The sequence below is a fragment of the Ixodes scapularis genome, unplaced genomic scaffold (assembly GCF_016920785.2).
Source record: "Ixodes scapularis isolate PalLabHiFi unplaced genomic scaffold, ASM1692078v2 ptg000460l_1___fragment_1__unscaffolded, whole genome shotgun sequence".
In the NCBI taxonomy this organism is placed as follows: domain Eukaryota; kingdom Metazoa; phylum Arthropoda; class Arachnida; order Ixodida; family Ixodidae; genus Ixodes; species Ixodes scapularis.
Window position 1 is genome coordinate 1,010,386 of NW_024609981.1, and position 19,863 is coordinate 1,030,248.

General features: G+C 48.5%; 1 protein-coding gene across 1 annotated transcript in view; it reads left to right on the forward strand.

Annotated features, from left to right (window-relative positions):
• The first annotated feature begins 8,148 nt into the window (after positions 1-8,148).
• Positions 8,149-19,863, forward strand: part of LOC120842550 (A disintegrin and metalloproteinase with thrombospondin motifs 16-like) — a 197,089-nt gene continuing 185,374 nt past the window's right edge. Inside the window, exon 1 of the mRNA XM_040213686.1 lies at positions 8,149-8,209. Coding sequence (XP_040069620.1) covers positions 8,149-8,209 — 61 coding nt within the window. The remainder of the gene's footprint in view (positions 8,210-19,863) is intronic.

Genomic DNA, 19,863 nt, shown 5'->3' on the forward strand with positions numbered 1-19,863 from the left:
TTTTAACTCATGCTGGAGCAAGTTCGGAAATGCTGTTCGATACTTCCTCTTTCAAGAAGAGGGCTGATCAGCTGAAGGGTTGAAGTTTGTCAGTAAGATATCCAATTATTTGCTTTTTGCTCTCACACCTGGTGATGTATTTCTTTTATGCTTTTGATTTTCCTTGTTTATTTGAGTGGCTTTTGTACTTGTTAATATTTTTAGTCTCAGACTGGTGGACTACGTTTCCTTTCTGCACTCGTGTGTATGTGTGTTTGTATGAGTTTGTTGCTTTTTTAAACTGTGCCAGGACTAGGACCGATTGTATTGTTCCTAAAAAACTCTAATAAACACTGATTGATTGAGTTATTGATTAGTATAATTTATTACTAATATTATTATCATTATTACTATTAATACTATTTATAATATAAACAACCAAAATTTTGAAAGGTATGAATTCTACGTAGTTGACATATGAATGCTACCTAGTTCTTTAATATTTTATGTTAATGACTGAATATGTAATCCCTGAATGTATAGTGTTTCATAACGCTGATAATGCCTTGCGTCTTTCACGACATGTGCGTTTTGCGAGGCAGTTTGTACTGTGCAGCCTAAGATTGGTAAACTGATATATTGGTATACTCCCAAACATTCAAATATCGTCCATATTACAATAATGCTTGTCTTCTTCTGCAGTCTATTAATGTCAGAACAAAAACTGCGTATTCGATCATATAACCTCTTCATTAGACAACCCCTCTAATCCATGGCAATATTGTTTATTATCCCTATTTAAATTTTATTGCACCTCTTACAAAAGGTCCTGCGATATGATGTTGAAGAGTAAACTTCGGCAAGTCCGCGCCTAGTATATGAGTTCTTTGTAACTTTCCATCGCTTCGACTTATGTTTTTTTCTAGAGAGGAATCAGACGAGTTATGTCTTAGAACGAAACTGGATCGGTGCGTAGCCATAGAAATTTGTGAACAACGCAATAATCACGTAGTACTTTGAGACAACCCACAAGTATCAAGTCAAAGCACCCACTGTTCAAGCAAAAGGGGGTATTCATTCATTCATAAAAAGTTGTTTTCTGTATTATTTTTTTTTTTAATTTCCTCGCTGCCAGCGTACGCTAAGCGAGTACGCTGACCTTTGTAAGATAACTTTTGACTTTTCGGATAAGTCTGACGTCTTGTAGAACGTCCGTGGTAATCACAGTTAAAATGTAACTCACTTGCCTTCTCCAAAGGTTTTCGTACGTTGCTGTTGACTCAAGTGTCAGCCCATTTCATTTCTTTGTCTTCTTTTCGGAAGTGACTTTACATTGTACTTGGTTGAAGTGAGTGCTGAATTTATTTGACCATTTCCTTCTTCGGCGAGTCTCATTCATTCGCAAGATGACGTACTCGAGAATTTCTTCTCCAATGAGCTTCCGGAAACAAGTAAGGCTCACTTATTGATAGATATTGTTAGACCCCATCACGGGTTTCTTATGAGAAGACTGAATTTTCTAGGGGCAACATGGGCGACACTTTAAAAAAATGTTATACTCAACTTGTTTCTCAACGCTATCAGAGCTGCGTGAGTTAGTTTTTTATGTGTACGTATTTTTTTAGTGTGTTGTTTTTGTCCGCTGTGTAGTTTTAATGGGACTCACCAACTCGCCCAAGATGAAATATTGACTACGTCTACCTATCGAATATATTGCGAAACGGCGGAGTCATGCCTCGAGGATCGAAGATGTGTCGAAGAAGTGTCGAAGATCATTTCTGCATCTTCGACACTGCAAAGAGCCTGTATGTTTGGGGCTTTCTTTGCGATGTAAAATTGGTGAGTCACTCAGTGCTATTCAATTCAAATCCTGTCCGCCCATCCCCATTAGACGCGGGCACCAACACGTGCATTGAAGCCAAATACTAGGCGATTCCTACGTGGCTCGTGATTGGATCTGGTGGTCCGTAGCTTTTGCCTTTAGTACATCGTATGGTGAGACAAAGTATAGAAGTTTATTACAAACCACTCCGTAGACAATTACAAAAGTGCAACCGATCTGTGAAATGTGAAGAATCATTCTTTTATACTACTGAGAAGATTGCAGAGCAAACAAGAACCGAGGCAATCTAGACTATTATGGCAAACGTTCGGGGAAAATAATCTCCCGGCTGCCGCGAGAATAGACGCTGCATAATTCTATAGGTTGCCTGGAAGTGTACGCGTAGAAGAACGATCGATCGTCGCCAACAAGTAGGTTGAAGTGCACTTACCATGATAATAGCGGACCTGAAAGATGCAATCCAAGATATATGTCGACACGGTGTAAGCAGGCCAACCAAACAAACACAAAAAATGACAAGGAAGGCTCCTTAAGTTTCAACACGTTGCGGCGCACAAACGGTCATTTATCGAACCCAACCAAACCGCAAGAATTCCTGAATTTTTCGAAGAATCATTTGTTGCCGATATACGCGTAGGACTTTGCAAACACTGATAGCTTTGGTGCACATTCAATACGTTGTCGAGATACATCCTAATAGGGAGTTTTAGTAGACCGTGTTTCCCCCTCCGCTATCCCTCCGCTACGAAGAAACCGCCACTGCGCCTGCGCGCCGATGGCCTTGGCTCAATGTTACTAGAACACGCAGTTGGGAAACTCGCCGTCGAAACCTGGGCCGCTGGCGTCAACCGAGACCGAGATAAATACGACAACAGCGCCACTCTTCATCATTTGTCTGTACTGTGGTCACCTTGAGCTTTTAAAAAGCATGTTTTTGCGTAAAAACAAACGGAAAAGACTCTTTTTGCATGAAATTTTTTTGAGTTTAGTACAAAATGGAGGGCGCGTGATGTCTTTATAATCTTTAGTTTGCAAGGTTTTGCGGAACAATTAATATTGTTTTTATACAACCATGCCTCATCGGTACTTTCAGGTAGCGCGTCCCGACCTAGGTCCATGCGGCGCGTCCGCTGGGGAGACGGGGGTGGCACCCCTGTAACCTCTTCGCTGTATCTTTTTCGGCGGAAAATGCCGATTAAAGCCAAAATAGAAGTAACGTGCAGTTCCTCGAGTGGCCGCTGCGGAAGAAATGGCGGCGTTGTGTTCACCATTAGCTCGGTTCTGGTGGACAGATTGGGACCACTTTTTCAGAGCAGTCTCTGTGGCAGTTTCCGAACTGAGTGGTTCTAGTACGTTGCCTTGGCTGTAGAGTTCCGGGTAGCGGAGCTGCTTAGCGGAGGGGCTTAGCGGAGCGGGAAACACGATCTACTGAAACTCGCTGATAAGACCGCAAGGAAAAGCGACATATCGAAGCAGGTAGGACGAAAGAAGTTCGAACTGCAACCGACAACAAGCAGACAAAAAAAAAAAGCGGCTGCAAGCACGCGCGTTTCCGGATCACGGAGGCTGCTATGCTTATCAGCGTGTAGCTCTCGCGCACCTTGGTGCCCTCCTTTCTCTCGGGTCACGTGATCAGAGAGGAGGAATGGGGCGCGGTCAAGCAGGTCAAGGCAGGGGACACCGCGGCCCCCCGAGCCCCCCCCCCCCCCCCCCCCCCCCCCCCACCCTCTTCTCGGGTATCAATGCGTTGCAGCCTCGGAAAGCAGGCGAATCGCGCGCATTTCCGCACGCTCGAAGGCTCGAAATGGCGCCGGCCGGTAGCTGGGCTTGTGCCCCAGCGAGGAAAGCACTCAGCGCGAGCTCGTAATTTGACTGCTGTAACGGCGGGCGTGCTCTCGCTATGCTCGATGTTTTAGCAGCCAAGTGTTCGCGCGCTACCCTCGCCACGTCTTCAATAGACCGATCTTACCAAGCGTTCGGCGCATGCGTGACGCCGCCATAACTTTAGTTCGCAGGAGGCAGGCTGCAGTGCACAAGACGGCTCGTGCCGCCTCATGCTCCACACGCGCAGAGCTCCAGCGAGGTTGTTGCACGTGCAGAAAGACTAAAGCTCCCTCAATTCATTGCGGCAGCGGTGGCGTAGTCAAACTGGCTGGTGAGATCGGTCTATTGAGGTGAAACGGAGTCCAGAAGGGTATTCTTTCATGCGGTCGCGTCTTCTGTGAGAAAGTTCCGAGCTGAATAAGTAAATTGAGGCAACAAAGAACGCCACAGTTTTAACGTTCTACCAAAAATATTGCTTCGCCGAAGTCGCTCGTTTACACACAAAAAAAGAAGAAAAAACAAGATCTTGTTTATTGCAGTTGCAATATAAGGGAACATCAGCGCAATCAAAATATAAATATAATTACTTGCATTACGCGGACAATTTGAAATCGATGAACCGGCGCTCCCGGCCTTCCGGAAACAGAAACCAAGGCTGAAACAGGCGTACCCATGCCGCCGATCTGTACGTTCAGTATCAGACGGTTGTCCGGAGGGCCGTTTGCTTAAACCGGTACAGTTTGCCGGTCACCGCTCACCCGTCCGTGGAACATGGTCACCGGTTTGAGCAAACGTGCGACAACTTTGCCCAAACGAGTGGCCCATTTGCCTAGAGGAGTGATCCCTTTGCTAAAGGAGTGACCTTTTTGCCCGAATGGGGAACCGTTATGGCTCATACGGGAGACCCCTTTGAGCCATACGGGCGACCCCTTTGACGAAGTGATAAACGGTATGGCTATACCAGGGGTGGCCAAACCTCGGCTCGCGAGCCGCATGGGGCTCTTTGCTGGTCACTGTGCGGCTCGCAGATCCCTTGTAAAGGGACACCCCCCCCCCCCCCCCCCCCCCCAGACCGTTCCGCTTTTCCCCAGGAAAGAAAAAAAGGATTTCAGAATAAAGAACAGCTTGCGGTTTGACAGCCTTGCGTCCCCATACGTGCAGTCGAACCGCTTTTCACTCGTATGTTTCCACAGATCCTGTTTCTTTCATTGTTCGAGGGAATTTGCCGGATCATAATTGGAAAGGCATCAAGGAGAGGGACTGCCAAAACATGCATGCACTTTAGCTTGAGGTCGAGGAAATGTTCTGTCTCACGGCCTTTGTCACTCGCCGGTGACACTTGTCCCCTTTAAGTAACGGTTGTTCCCTCCATATCGTTTCTTGCTCAAGTTCGCGGAAGCCCGGGTTGACCTCATTTATAGCTTCCGCAGACGTTATGCTCAAGTTCACAGAAGACCAGGAACATTCTCATTGCTATTTTTACCGGCTTTCAGTTGTGACCCGCAAGCTGCTTTTTTATGCTTTCGGGGGGAAGGGGGGGGGGGGGGTATAACCAGGCAGCGGTGTTTGTTCCCTCCCCCCCCCCCCCCCCCCCCCCTTTGGGCGGCTCTTATTCGCGTCTCCAGCTCGACGCTCGCCCTCCCGCGGCGGAAACGGGAAGCGCTCTAGTGAGGGTCCCCCGATTCTCCTGCTCAGCGGGCATGGCGGAACTGCTCGCGATCATGGATCGCGAAATGTCGCTTCCGAATGCAAACAACACTCTTCACTGTCCCAACGTAGTGCTGCAGCCGGTATGGGATTGTGCCTTACTGGAGAGTTTTAGTATTGCGCATAGAAGCAAACGCAAGCGGTGTGCGTTTGCGTTAGAGTTGCGTGCCCCACGTTGTGCGTGCGCCTCATCGCCATGCGCCATCCAAGACCACAATTTCGGGCTCCGCGCACGCGCAGTGTGGAACGCGCAATGCTAACGCAAACACACGGGACTTGAGTTCGCTCGTATACGCAATATTAAAACTCACTACTGTTTCACCGGCTTCCAACGCCAACGAAACGTGCTGCAGTGAGCAGACGTGCAAGCAGGTAGGCGTTCCTTCGAACTGGAAAGGCTGAGATTGGCAAAACGACGGCGAACAGATACAAAAGTAAATAAATGTTATGAAAAAACTAGTAATTAAAAAAGGCTTTTTTTTACTTTTGGGCATTTGGTCTGGAAGTATATTGGCGGCGACTTTGGACGTTTCGCCGATTGTCAAAAGTCGCGACTTTGACAGCACAATATACTTTACCCACAATTAATGTAATTTTACATGGATTTCCCACGTTCGCTAGAACGTTTCCATTGATTTTAGACTATTTTTATTTTATTTGTAATTAAAATGCAGCAATTGGAACCAGTGATCATAATTAGCACAGTTTTCATTGTCATATTCCTTCACGCGTTTAAAATTAGATCATAAGCAACATATTATATTAGAGATTGAAGAATTACTTATTCAAATTTGCGAATTTTAATATTATTATTATAATACAAATCGCGGCAATGTATGCCTCTAATTAACGCCAAGATCACGAGAATACTCTATTTAACCATAATAGTCTTTCCAGAAAGGTATAACTCTGTTTTCTTTTTAGCGTATGATAAACTCTTACAGAGTTATCAAGATAGACAAACAATTAAACGCTGGATGTAATACGAAGCCCTACGCGTCACGCGGTGCTATATAAACACACACTCACTTCAGCTGTCTGACTCAGATTTCGTCTTGGGTTGTTGCAGTGAGAGCAGCGTTTATTAGTTTATGCGTTTCGTGGACATATTGTAAAAATTGGAATTATTCTCTTATTCTTGTGCTGGGATAATTGCCATTATTTCCCATGACAATTATCTGAGCGAGAAAAAGGCAGCGAGAACGCACAGATATCAGCACTGATTTTTTCAACAACGACGAATATAAGCCTGGATCGAACAGTATGTCACAAAATAAAGTTTCCGCGAACAACTTTTCTAAGTAAATAATTACGATGTGAGACACACCTTGAGCCATGAAAGAATCCGAAATTAAGACATCTGTCGAGAAATTAAATCCAAAATAGAGGTAAGTTTCGGTTTCGCTCCAGGATTAAAACGCGCATCCTTCCGTAATTAATACGCTAAACACCGTTCTTGTTTCCAGGTTAAAGAAGTGACCTGCGCTGATAAAACATTAGCTTCCTCGTATTACCAAAAATAATTTATGTCGCTCAGTGAAGCCAGCACACTAGACAGGCTCAACAGCGGCACGCATCTCTGACCCTCACTAAACCCGCCATCTTGGAAAATGAGTGGCGCCACCTATAGTTAGTTGGAGTCGCGACTCCGCGACAACTTTTCTTGGCAATGCAGTGGAAGGTACAGGCCCGCGTCCTCTCTCCCATTTTGAGTGTGCGCGGGCTCTCCTCCTCTCCCCGGAAATGGGGGAGGAGGAGAGCCTGCGTACACTCAAAATGGGAGAGGGGACGCTGGCCTGTACCTTCCACTGCATTGCCAAGAAAAGTTGTCGCGTAGTATAGAAGGTTTATGGTTTCCTTTGCGGCTCTTAGGCCGGGTCAGCCTGGCCACTCCTGGGCTGTACTGTTACCGGTATGAAACCGTTTACTCTCATACAAACGCCAAATGTTTTTTTTTAGCAGGGAATTTTCTTTTTTCCATCTCATTTTTTCTTTTCATTTTCTTTTGTTTTCTTTATCTATCTGTTTCAATTTTTTTCTTAATGATTTTTTGTATATATCTACTTCAAAAAGCAACCTCCTATTTCATATCCGATGTCTTTTTTTATCTTCCTTCTTCTTCTTCTTTATTGATTTTTCTATTTGAAATATCTCACTTCTTTTTGTCTTCTTTTCTCTTCAAAATTAAAAGCCAGTCGTCAGTTAGCGCACTTCTCGTTCTTTTCCGTCGTTCTCGGGATATTTTTTACTAACCGAAGTAGCTGGTAGAAAATATGTGTCGCAGGTACACGTCATTGGAAGCGCTGTGCAGGCGCTTGTTTTGTAGTTAGAATACTTACATCTTTAAACAAGTTTTTAAACTACGAATTTTTAAATTTTTTCTTTGTTTGTTGTTTTGAGTTTTAGTCATAAAGACCGCTCTCTGGACAAAACGTAAACTTGATCTATTATATTTTCTCTTTAAATTTAGTTGCAATACGTGCTCAACATTTTCTAACTGGCCTCTAGGATTGTGATAAAGTTTTGTTGGGTGCAAGTTTATATTTTAGAGAATTATCGTTCAATATACCTTTGACCTCATGTTACACGTAGAAAATTGCGGAGTCTTTGTTTTTTTTATACGTTACCGTCACTCCATGTAGAACTAACTATCTTTTTGAAAAGTTGCTTGTCCTTCCGCAGTTAAGGTCCGAAATATTAAAAAAGCGAGACTGCGAGCACATTCTGCGTATCGCCAAACATTTCGTCGTGTATAATTTAATTTTGCGGTTTTTGTATAACAGACATTATTCACTATGCTGGAAGTTTTTAGGGTGGCGTTCATTTGCGCAATTATTTACGTAGACGTCGATTGCGGTGAGTACTGTAATTTTTGATTAAATGGAAATTTAGCAAATAAGATTGGCATTTATTTCTAAAATAGTATGAATAAATATTTTTTGTTAAAGTTTGTTGCTATTATGATTATTTTTATGTTTTATGATTTATTCATTCTTAAAATTGAATATTTTTCTAGTTTATTTTGCGTCATTTGTTTGTTTCGAATGCGTTTGTTATAAACAATCAATGTCATTTTTGTTTCGATGCCAAGCAAAGTAAACTCTGAAAACCCCCTTTTTTGCTTTATTTAATTTATGGTAAGCTTGCTGACCACTCGTTGAGACTTTTTTTTTATTCAGTAATTCAATACAACTTTAAGTGCATTTTCATTTGCTTGTGGCGTACGTATTCATTTATAACAAAACAGTGTATTGCTAAGCGCATAGTTTCAGAAACAGCCTATGTATAAAAACTCCTCTTGCCTAAAGACATGGTACTTTTTAGCATCATGGTAGCTTAGGCGATTTCGCCCCATACACATGAGTACCTCTTTCTCTTCATGTGATTGTGAAGTGAGGGCAAAAAGCTGCCGCCTCGATACACAGGGACAAATAAACGGCCACCGTATATGCAGTTCTAGAGAAGAAGCCATTGTTTATTATGCTCTTTCCTCCCATACTCAGTTAGCTTATAACATACTGCTCCTATAAGAGAGCATAACGCAAACAATGGAATATTGCAGCATCTCTCTTTGATTCAAAAGGAGGAACCTCCTAGGTAAAATTTGTAACTGGGGTGTATGTACATATATAATCTGCAACTGCAACCTCTCTAAGTATCTAAGATATACTTTTCTCATATTCCTGACGTATTCGATTTTCTAACCATTCATTCGCTGCAAGTGATTACCAGGGCAGACTTGTCGTGGCCTAATCAATTCACAAAGACAGAGTTCAAATACACGGCCATATTAAATTACGATTCTGTCCTATCCTCTCCCCTCTCTTTTATAAATTTCGAAGGAAACATCTTTTTTTTCTGTTTCGGTTTTGAAGGTAAAAACGCGGTGCCATCTCTTTTAGCACTTGGTAAAGGCTGGTATTTTCAAATTTCTTAAAACGTAAATTTACTCGAGCGTTCTTAAAAAAATAACAAAAAATTGCTGTTTAATATGAAGGTTTTGTCTCCTAGTTCATATTAAAAGCATACAGGTGAAGATTTTTTTTGACATCAGTCTCAACAAAGGCGGATCGAAAAGCACCCTGAAGACAATTACGACTGCTTATGTGTAGGGATGCGAAAGTATTTATACACGCAGTGCATTTTTACAAGCCGCGCGCCACGCCCTCTTTTTGCACACGGCGCTCCGGCGGTGACCTCACGCTTTGCCGCTGCGCAGGCTTGGCGACCCCTCCAATTTCACGGCTTTTGGGACGAAGCATCTGCGTTGCTGTGTTTTTCTTTGTGTTTTATTTCTGAGGCACGTCAACTTTGGCCTTGAAAGGCGCACGCGTGATGGTGTATTTTTATGGCCATTCTCGGGCACAACGCCGACATCTCTTCGGGTAATGGGACATATCAGGCTTTGGCTTTAGAATTGGTAGACGTCATTTCTTGTCTAATGTGCTTTTACTTCTGAGAAGTTATCAGCTACATGTAGGACCGTTCAGCAGCCTTCTCTATAGCTGGATACTTCCATTACACACGTAATGAGGTTTTGGCTGTGTCTTCGAGCGCTGCTCGAGCCATATCTTATGTGGCTATCAGCTTGCCTGAAATGTCTATCACCTTTGACTGGTTACACATGAGTCATGTGAATAAAATATTGTCTACGTCACAAATGTGCTACTAGTCAAAGCTGATGGAATTTCCGGCAAGTCTGGGATCTGTGGCCGCGGCGCTTGACCCGATAAAATTGCCAAATGACGGGTCGCCAACACGTCCTCGCGTTGATCGCAAGGAATGCTATTCCGCTGGCCGAAAATGAGAGGTCAGAATGAAGTGCAGAATAATTAATCTTTGATTACTTGTTGAATTGAGTTCTAGGTTCTTGCTGTGAAAAACCGCAATAAACTAAATTAATTAACACGGCATTCTAAGCTTCATCCTTTAACCTTCTTACCTTGGAACATGGCATGGAATAATTCACTTCTTTATTATAGTTTGTTCGAAACTAATCCTCACGCATCATATATACGTCATTACTACAACCGAACTGCAACTATAACCTCTGTGAAACGTTCATTATTATTGCCGAATCTAGATTTCCGTAGACAGTATTCTCCTTTATTTGTTTGTCACTAAATTTACCACTATCCTTCCCCGCGGCATTATCTACTAAAACCCCCCTTATTTGCTCTTCGCCTAGATCGCCAAAACAAAGTTGACGTTCTTTCATGTCATAACAACCCGTTGTTTCACTGGTGTATTCCTCGCACGCCTGTCGAACAAATCTCCCCCTCCCGCACCTCGCCCCCATTTTCCTCGTAAACTGCAATCGTTCATAGCAAACTCCTTTTAAGAATGCTATTTTTAACCAATTCGTTTCTTAGCAAATCGGTTTACCCGTTTATTTCACTTTTGTGTTCTCGGGGATTTACTCTACCACCTCCCTCTGTAATGCCGTATGACCAGGAAAATTAATAATTGATCTGCTAAAGAGATTCATATAACTGCATAACCTGATGGCAATTTCCCCGGCCACCGTGGCCAGTAGACTGAAGCGTCACTTTCGACTACATACATTTCTAGGATTAAATAGTCTTGGGTTTATATTTTTCAATTATTTTAGTGCGCAGCTCTCAGAAGCCTTTTTCCGGGTTGAGCGTCGTCGCGGTCACCGTCGGCGTAACCGCGCGTCACATTATGGAACGTTTTTCATGATAAAGTCACACCTGACGTCATGTGTGACGTCACGAGGGTTACCGTCACGAGGGTTAGGAGCCTTACCCTCATGTCCGTCACCCTTGTGAGTTTAACCTTTCTTTCCCTCATGAGGGTCACGAAGGTAACGTCACAACGTCACGCTCGTGACGTCACGTGTTACGTCAATATAAAAAACACCTGACGTATGACGTCACCTGTGACGTGACGTGACGTCACACACATCTAACATTGCCAATATTCCCGGTAAAATTAGCGACGCAATTTTCCGCTAAATATGTGGGAAAAATATTCCTGCTAAATTTATCATCGTCGCGTCACAGTTGACGACACGTTTGGCTTGAAGAGGGTAAAATTTCCCCGTTATATTTACCAGAAATGTTTACCCGCTAAATTTAGCGGGGGTAGAAGAGGGGCATATTCTCCCCTCGAGGAGGAAGAGGGAGGGTATCTCCCCTGTTCCTCTTCGAGAGCTGCGCTCCAGTTTGGCGTTAGGGAGAATTGTAAACGTCTTTCATTTTCTGTCTTTTATTTTTGTTCTATTATGAACACAAAAATCACGTAATTTAAAGAATAATTCACCTTCGGAAGACTTTTTATTTAATATCTGTGTTTCTAATTGCTCTGAGTAGCGCCTCGGCTAGAGCAGTTTCCCTCGCACTTTTGCTTTTGGGAAATAATGGGAACGTTCCTGACCGTCAAAAGCCTTGACGCTGTGCCTAATACAGCAAAAAGGCAGTTTCACAAGCTACGATTCTCGTCCGAACTCGGTGCGATTTCCAGTAAATGTGCCATTAAAATCGCAGTGCACTGTCGCAGCGGCTGTGCGACTGGTTTTTACCAAGGTAATATTTTGTCGCAGAGTCGGTGCGATCGTGCGATCACGTCATATAGCCCCTTCCCCTGCAAATAGCGAGCGCTGGGCGCGCGCTCGCCGAGCGGATTCTTGTTTCCCTCGCGAGATGAGAGCAATCCCTCCGTGTGCCGCTTGTAGATCTGGAGCCAGGAGGCGCTCGCCGAGCGCCTCCAACCGCTCCGTACAACAGTGGCGGAGCGCGGCGAGCGGTCCGGAGTAGTTCTCCGCGCAGCCTTTTTCGGAGGAGTACGGTCTGTAGACGTCTCTCGCAACGTTTCAGTTTCGTTATCGACATTCCCGCGAGTGAGCGAAGAAGTTATCGCGGCTTTTTTGTTTCAATTGCTAGGTGGGCTCACTTGGTGCGTTTGTTTTTGTTCCCCTCGTCATGACCGACTCGCTCGAGCATACTGCGGCGATGACATCGTTGCAGTTAATTTCAGGAGGTCTAATTAAACGCAGTGACAGCGACGAAGATACCAGCTTAGCTTCAGCTCGAGTGACGACGAGGCAGCCGTTTTCGGCGAAGTGTTTGCCGAGTCGTTTGGCTGGCCAGCGAAGAGGCCCAAGATACCGCGTTACGTCGAAGGCGTTGTGCGCGCCTATTCGGATGAAGAGCTAGGTATGTCGTTTGTTCGTTTTGTGGTCTCTGTAATCTATTTGGAATAATTAGAAGACAACACGCCAAATACTCCGCAGATGGAAGTCGCCTTCGGAGATGACGATCGCTTTACGGCATACGTGTTTGGTATTACTTAAATCCTACGACTCGTACAAGCACTTCTAGTCTCTTCATCGGGCTTACCTAACTGAAAGGAAAAATAAGTTGTGTCTTAACGTCGGGGTCACCGTTAATCAAGTAGCAAAAAATCAATTTTTTGTGAAAGCATAAAGTTCCGACCAGAACTTCATGCTTTCAGCAAGATAGCAATGGGAACCGCAACTGTTCAAAAGCGAAAGCAGACGCTCTGGAAGCGGTGGCGCTGGGAGCGTTACGCTCGATTTGCTTCGCAACGCGTGCCACTGGAATGGATCACGAGACCGATCGCTCACGGAGGCAGACCGCTTTGACGACCGCTAGCGCGGAGCGCTCGGCATTTGCCAGGGGAAGGGGCTACTAGTCAACAAATCGTTCATTACAGAGCTTTCATGCGATCCTTGCGTATTCGCAAATGAATATTGACACCTGACAACTTTTGGTTTAATGCTTAATTATTAAAATGTCTAGTTACATATTGTATTCGTAAAACATTTGTGTTTATTAAGACGTTTTTGTTGTATTTTAGGCAAAGTCAAACCCGTCGAGTCCGCGTCCGAACAGCCGGCAGCGCCGACAGAAATCGCGCGGTTGTTGGAGCATATGAAACCAAACATTGCGATCGGTCTCGCTGCGTCGGCTGTCGCACCGATTTGTTTCGCAACAGTCGCTGCATGTGAAAGAGGCTATATTGTCACGAATGAAGGTGACGAAAAGCCGAACAGTGAACTGAAAATAAAGATTTAATGGGCGAACTTGTGCCAACCAAAAATAAATAACGAAAGAGCGTCGAGGTAGCAGAAAAGCGGGCGGCGGTTCGGCGGCACTACAGAGCGCTAGCGAAACTGGGACTGACTCGACAAGGTCGCGGGAGCCGCTTATCTACCCTGCGTCACTATCTCGAAAGTTCGGCAAAGAAGGTTCGAGCGTCGCGCGCTCGGGGCGAGGATGAACTGGCACTTTCGAGAATAACAAAGCAGAAGGAAAGTTACGTCTGCTGCGAGAATGACCGGGAATCTTCTAGAAGACCGTGACCGAGCGTTGCCTTCTCGGCTCTTGGTGGCATTATCCCCCCTTTAAAAGTGCATCGCCCCGATGCAAAACGAAAGGAAAACGGAAATGGCTAAAACAATTACGGCGAAACAAAACAAACATGCAGTTTCACAATCCTAACGCGCGTAGAACGGCTTGAGTCGAACTACGTGGACGACTTCGGGTCGTGGCTGGCGGCGTCCTGATGGGCGAGTTCCGTCGGGGAGCACCCCGTAGTTCAAGTCCCCAAGGCGGCGGATGACCTTGTAGGGTCCGAAGTAGCGTTTTAACAGTTTCTCGCTGAGGCCGCAGCGGCGAATGGGCGTCCACACCCATACCCTGTCTCCGGGCTGGAACTCCACGTCGCGGCGGCGAAGGTTGTACCGGCCAGCGTCCACACGTTGCTGGTCCTTTATTCGAAGACGGGCTAGCTGGCGTACTTCTTCTGCTCGTTGGGTGACCAGCTGGGCGTCGTCAGTGCCGTCATCCGTCGGGTTGTGGGGCAGCATGGCGTCGAGCATCGTCGTCACCTTTCTGCCGTGCACCTGCTGAAAGGGTGTAACGCCGGTAGTTTCTTGAATCGCCGTGTTGTACGCAAACGTGACGTAGGGCAGCACTTCATCCCACGTCTTGTGTTCCACGTCCACGTACATAGAAATCATGTCGGAGATGGTCTTGTTTAGTCGCTCCGTCAGCCCGTTGGTCTGCGGGTGGTATGCCGTGGTCCGGCGGTGGTCGGTGTGGCTCAGGCGGAGTATCTCTTGTGTCAGTTGCGCCATGAACGAGGATCCTAGGTCCGTAATCAGGACTTGGGGAGCGCCGTGTCGGAGGACGATAGACTCCACGAAGAATTTGGCTACTTCCACGGCGGTCCCCGACGGGAGTGCTTTTGTCTCGGCGTACCTGGTGAGATAATCAGTTGCCACGATTATCCACCGGTTTCCCTGCGCCGACGGTGGGAAAGGTCCGAGAAGATCCATTCCAACCTGCTGGAATGGTGCAGTCGGGGGCGCGATCGGTTGCAAGAGACCTGCCGGCTTCGTCGGTGGTTTCTTGCGTCGTTGGCATTCGTGGCACGAACGGACGTAGAGGTGGACAGTCTTCGGAAGCTTGGGCCAGTAGTATTTTTCTCGGATTCGAGCAAGAGTCCTACTGTAGCCAAGGTGACCAGATGTTGGGTCGTCGTGGCAGGCTTGGAAGATCTCTTCTCGAAGACTAGCAGGAATCACTAACAACCACGTCGAGTTGTTGTCCCCGAAGTTTTCTTTATAGAGGATACCTCTCCGGACGGCGAATCTTGGCAGGTCACGTGAGACGGCTCGGGGAATCGTACCCCCTCGTCCCTCCAAGTGGTCGATCAATGCACGCAGCTCACGATCGTCCCGCTGGAGCGCTGCCATGCCGTGAATGCTCACCGCGCCAAGAAAGTGGTCGTCGTCGTCGTCTTTGGCACATCCGGCAGCTGACTCGACAGGGGCTCTGGACAGGCAGTCGGCGTCGCTGTGTTTTCGGCCTGACTTGTAGACCACGGTTACGTCGTACTCTTGCAGTCGTAGGCTCCATCGAGCGAGGCGTCCCGATGGGTCCTTCAGGCTCGCTAACCAACACAGCGAATGGTGGTCGGTGACCACCCGAAAAGGGGTCCCGTACAGGTATGGGCGGAATTTCGTGATGGCCCAGACGACGGCCAGACATTCCTTCTCGGTCGTTGAGTAATTGCGTTCCGCGTTCGACAGCGTCCGGCTAGCGTATGCGATCACGCGCTCCGCACCGTCTTGTCGTTGGACCAGTACCTCTCCGAGTCCTGTATTACTGGCGTCCGTGTGGACCTCCGTTGCGGCTGATTGGTCGAAGTGGCCGAGAATCGGTGGTGACTGGAGCCGTCGCTTTAGTTCGTCGAATGCCTGTTGTTGTTCTTCACCCCAGTCGAAGTTCACGGCGTCTTTCGTAAGGTGCGTTAGCGGCGCAGAAAGCTTGGCGAAATCCTGAACGAATCGCCGGTAGTATGCGCAAAGTCCAAGGAATCTTCGGACGGCAGTTTTGTCGGTGGGTGGTGGAAAGGCCGCTACGGCGCGAGTCTTCTCAGGGTCAGGACTTACACCTTCGTTGCTCACCACGTGGCCCAGGAACTTCAGTTCTCCGTAGGCAAACCGGCACTTCGTCGGCTTGAGGGTGAGTCCTGCGGTCCTGATTGCCTCTAAAACGGCCCGAAGGCGTCGTAAATGCTCGTCGAAGTTGGCCGAGAATACCACGACGTCATCGAGGTAAACGAGACAGCTCTGCCACTTGAGGCCTGCCAGGACGGTGTTCATGACACGTTGAAACGTTGCCGGCGCCGTGCACAGTCCGAAGGGCATCACCTTGAACTCGAACAGTCCGTCGGGCGTGACGAAGGCAGTCTTTTCTCGGTCTCGTTCGTCGACTTCGATCTGCCAGTAGCCACTCTTAAGGTCCATCGACGAAAAGTATCGGGAGTGGCGCAGCCGGTTCAGCGTGTCGTCGATGCGGGGGAGCGGATACACGTCTTTCTTCGTAACCGCGTTGAGCCGCCGGTAGTCAACGCAGAATCGAAGCGTTCCGTCTTTCTTCTTTACCAGCACAACTGGAGAGGCCCACGGGCTGCTCGAAGGCTGAATGATGTCGTCGTTGAGCATCTCCTGTACTTGTTCATGAATGGCCTCTCGTTCCTTTGGGGAGACCCGGTACGGCGGCCGATGCACAGGGAGCGCGTCCTCGTTGGTAATGATGCGGTGTTTCGCAACTGTTGTCTGGCGCACCCTCGACGTCGTCGCAAAGCAGTCGCCGAACTCGGCGAGGAGGTCTCCGAGCTGTCCTCGTTCCGTGGCGCTGAGCTTGGGGTTAACGTCAAGCTGTTGCGGCACTGTACTGGACGGCTGACATGGCGAGGGCTCGTCGGAGATCGCGGCGATTTCGGCGTCGGCCCGGAGTTCCTCGACGTGTCCTATAGTGGCACCTTTCGTTAGATGCTGCGCCTCCGGTCGAAAGTTCGTCACGAGGACCACACAACGTCTATCCTGCAGCTCTGCTACGCCCCTTGCGACGCCTATTCCTCTTCCGAGAAGCAGTTGGACGTTGCCTTCCAGAAGGACTTTCCCGCTGGCAACTGCGTCGGTCACGACGGGCACAAGAACACTCGACCGTGGCGGCAGGTTCACGTGGTCCGCAATGACTCGGACGGCGGCTGGCGACGTTTTGGATTCCTCCGGAGGTAGCACGGGCTTTCGCAGCGTCAACCTGTTTGCTCCAAGGTCGATCACGGCACCGTACTCACAAAGGAAGTCCATGCCAAGGATAACGTCTCTCGAACAGTCTTTGAGGACGACGAATTTGACGGGGCAAGACTCTCCGTAGATGTCCACGCGCGCAGTACACCTTCCCATTGGTGTGATGAGATGTCCGCCGGCGGTTCGTATTTTCGGGCCATCCCACGGCGTCATCACTTTCCGAAGGCGGCGAGAGAGCTTCCCACTTAAAACGGAATAGTCTGCTCCGGTGTCGACGAGTGCCTTCGCGTCGTGGCCGTCGATGGTAACGTCGAGGTTATTCGACACCGTCACAGAAGCGTCGCTCCTATCCGTTTCGTCGCTAGTGTGGGAGCCCTCCGACGTTAGTGGAGGATATTGGCGTCGTTCGTCACCGGCAATACCACCTCCCGGTATTGCCGCACTCAGTTTTCCCGACGAGGCAGGGGGGACAGGCTTTCTCGACGGGACCTACGATGAGGTGATGCAAGGCGTTGCGGTGATGGCGATCGGTAACCGCGGCGGGGAGACGGTCCTGGGGATGGCGAACGGCGGAGGTATTCGTCGATGTCCCTAGGTCGCTCTCCGTAGCGTGGTCGCGGGTCGTCGGGGTGGAAGCCTCGTAACCCCAGCTGCCGGTACGGGCAACGGCGGTAGACATGATCGGCTTCCCCGCAATGGTAACAAAGCGGGCGTCGGTCGGCCGTTCGCCACACGTCAGTTTTCCTGAGTGCTGGTTTTTCCGGGCGCACGTGCTGTCGTTCTTCGCGACGTTGGTAGTACTGTGGCGCTGGAGGTTGACGTCGTGGTGGCACCGTAGCTTGGCGGGGAGCTTGCGGCGGTCGTCTGGCCATGGCGGCGTAGGTCAGCCTCGGTTCCTCAGGGGCTTGCTCGTTGACGGGAGTTTCCGGCTGCAAGGCCCGCTGTACCTCGTCGCGCACGATCTCGGCGACTGACAGCGACGCCGGGCGCTCAGTAGCGGGGAGCAGCTTTCGGAGCTCCTCTCGGACGACGTCCCGGATAACGTCGCGTATGTCCCGGGTGCGGGCGCCGATGTCGGTGGAGGCAACGACGCCGGGATGTCGTTGGTAGTAGGAGGCGCGTGCTTGGAGGGCGCGCTCCATGTTCGTTGCTTCCGTGACAAACGCTTCGACGGTGGTCGGCGGGTAGCGGACGAGGCCCCCAAAGATGTCGTCCCTCACCCCGCGCATGAGGACACGCAGCTTCTTGTCATCAGTGGCTTGTGGGTCGGCACGCGCACTCAGCCGCAGGACGTCTTGAACGAAGCTGGTTACGCTTTCGTTGGGGCCTTGCGTCCTCGTCCGAAGGAGGTCCTCGGCTCTCTCCCTTCGGTGGTGACTGGCGAACGTCCCTCGGAGCTCTCCTTTCAGCTGGTCCCATGACGTAATCGAGGTTTCACGATTCTCGAACCACTGTCGCGCCGTTCCCTCGAGGGAAAAATAGACATTTTGAAGACGCTGTTCCGGAGTCCATTGGTTGTGCAGCGCCACCCGTTCGTATTGCTGCAACCAATCTTCGACGTCTTCGTAGATCTCGCCGTGGAAGGACGTCGGTGTACGAGGGGCGACGGGCAGGTAGACGACGGGGGCGACAGTCGGGGTCTGCGACGACTGGGGGTCCATGGTCGGCTTCGTCGACTGGTTGGTCTTCTTCGGCAGTAGACCGTATGAAACCCGTGCAAAGTACCCCGCACCTCCACCAGAAATGTCACGAATGAAGGTGACGAAAAGCCGAACAGTGAACTGAAAATAAAGATTTAATGGGCGAACTTGTGCCAACCAAAAATAAATAACGAAAGAGCGTCGAGGTAGCAGAAAAGCGGGCGGCGGTTCGGCGGCACTACAGAGCGCTAGCGAAACTGGGACTGACTCGACAAGGTCGCGGGAGCCGCTTATCTACCCTGCGTCACTATCTCGAAAGTTCGGCAAAGAAGGTTCGAGCGTCGCGCGCTCGGGGCGAGGATGAACTGGCACTTTCGAGAATAACAAAGCAGAAGGAAAGTTACGTCTGCTGCGAGAATGACCGGGAATCTTCTAGAAGACCGTGACCGAGCGTTGCCTTCTCGGCTCTGCGGGTGGCAATATACCGTTTCCTTCCCGGCTGCTCACAGGCTATTTTGCCAAGCGTGTGTGCTGCGTGAAGTGCAAGATTTCATGTTTCATCGCTTGTGCACGTGCAATAATCCGCAGTTCCCAAAACCGATCGCCGGTACACTCAGTCATGGTAAGGCCATAACTGGTCCCGGTTGGAGCAACGCCTCTTAGATAGGAAAGCTTAGGTGCTGCAGTATTACTGCGTTACTAACGGAGGTTACAGATTGGAGACGAGTGCTGCGCCAGTATTTGGTTGGAACTCGTGTCCAATCAACGGGAACACGACTCCTAGCCGTACGCTGACGCCTTAATCGTGTCCAACCTCTCGCCAAATGTGGCCTTTTTTAGTGACGCAGGAAAGTTCAAAACTAGGCTTTCTTTTTCCTGTAGGTGCGGGTTGCGCACGATGATTTTCTTTGCATGTGAAACATATGGTAGTGTTTTTGAACACGCCTAACCATGCGTCTGCTTCGTTTTTCGGAGTTTCTATCGTTCCTGTTTTCGTTCTTGAGCTCAGAATCGATATCGCAGCTTACGATTTGCCACGCTCCATCTCTTACTTCACACTTGTAATCCACGCGAGGTAGGACTGTTCGAGCTGTCACAATTCCGCGTAAATAACCGACGCATCTGAACTGATCCGACTCGACGATTCGGCCGGCCCGACGACCTCGCCAACCTCGCCACGTGCGCTCACGGCCGATTGAAAGAAAATGACTTAGCGCGCTTAGGTCGACTTTCTCCAACGTTACTAGAATACTCAGTTGGGAAGCTGAGTATTCTCAAAC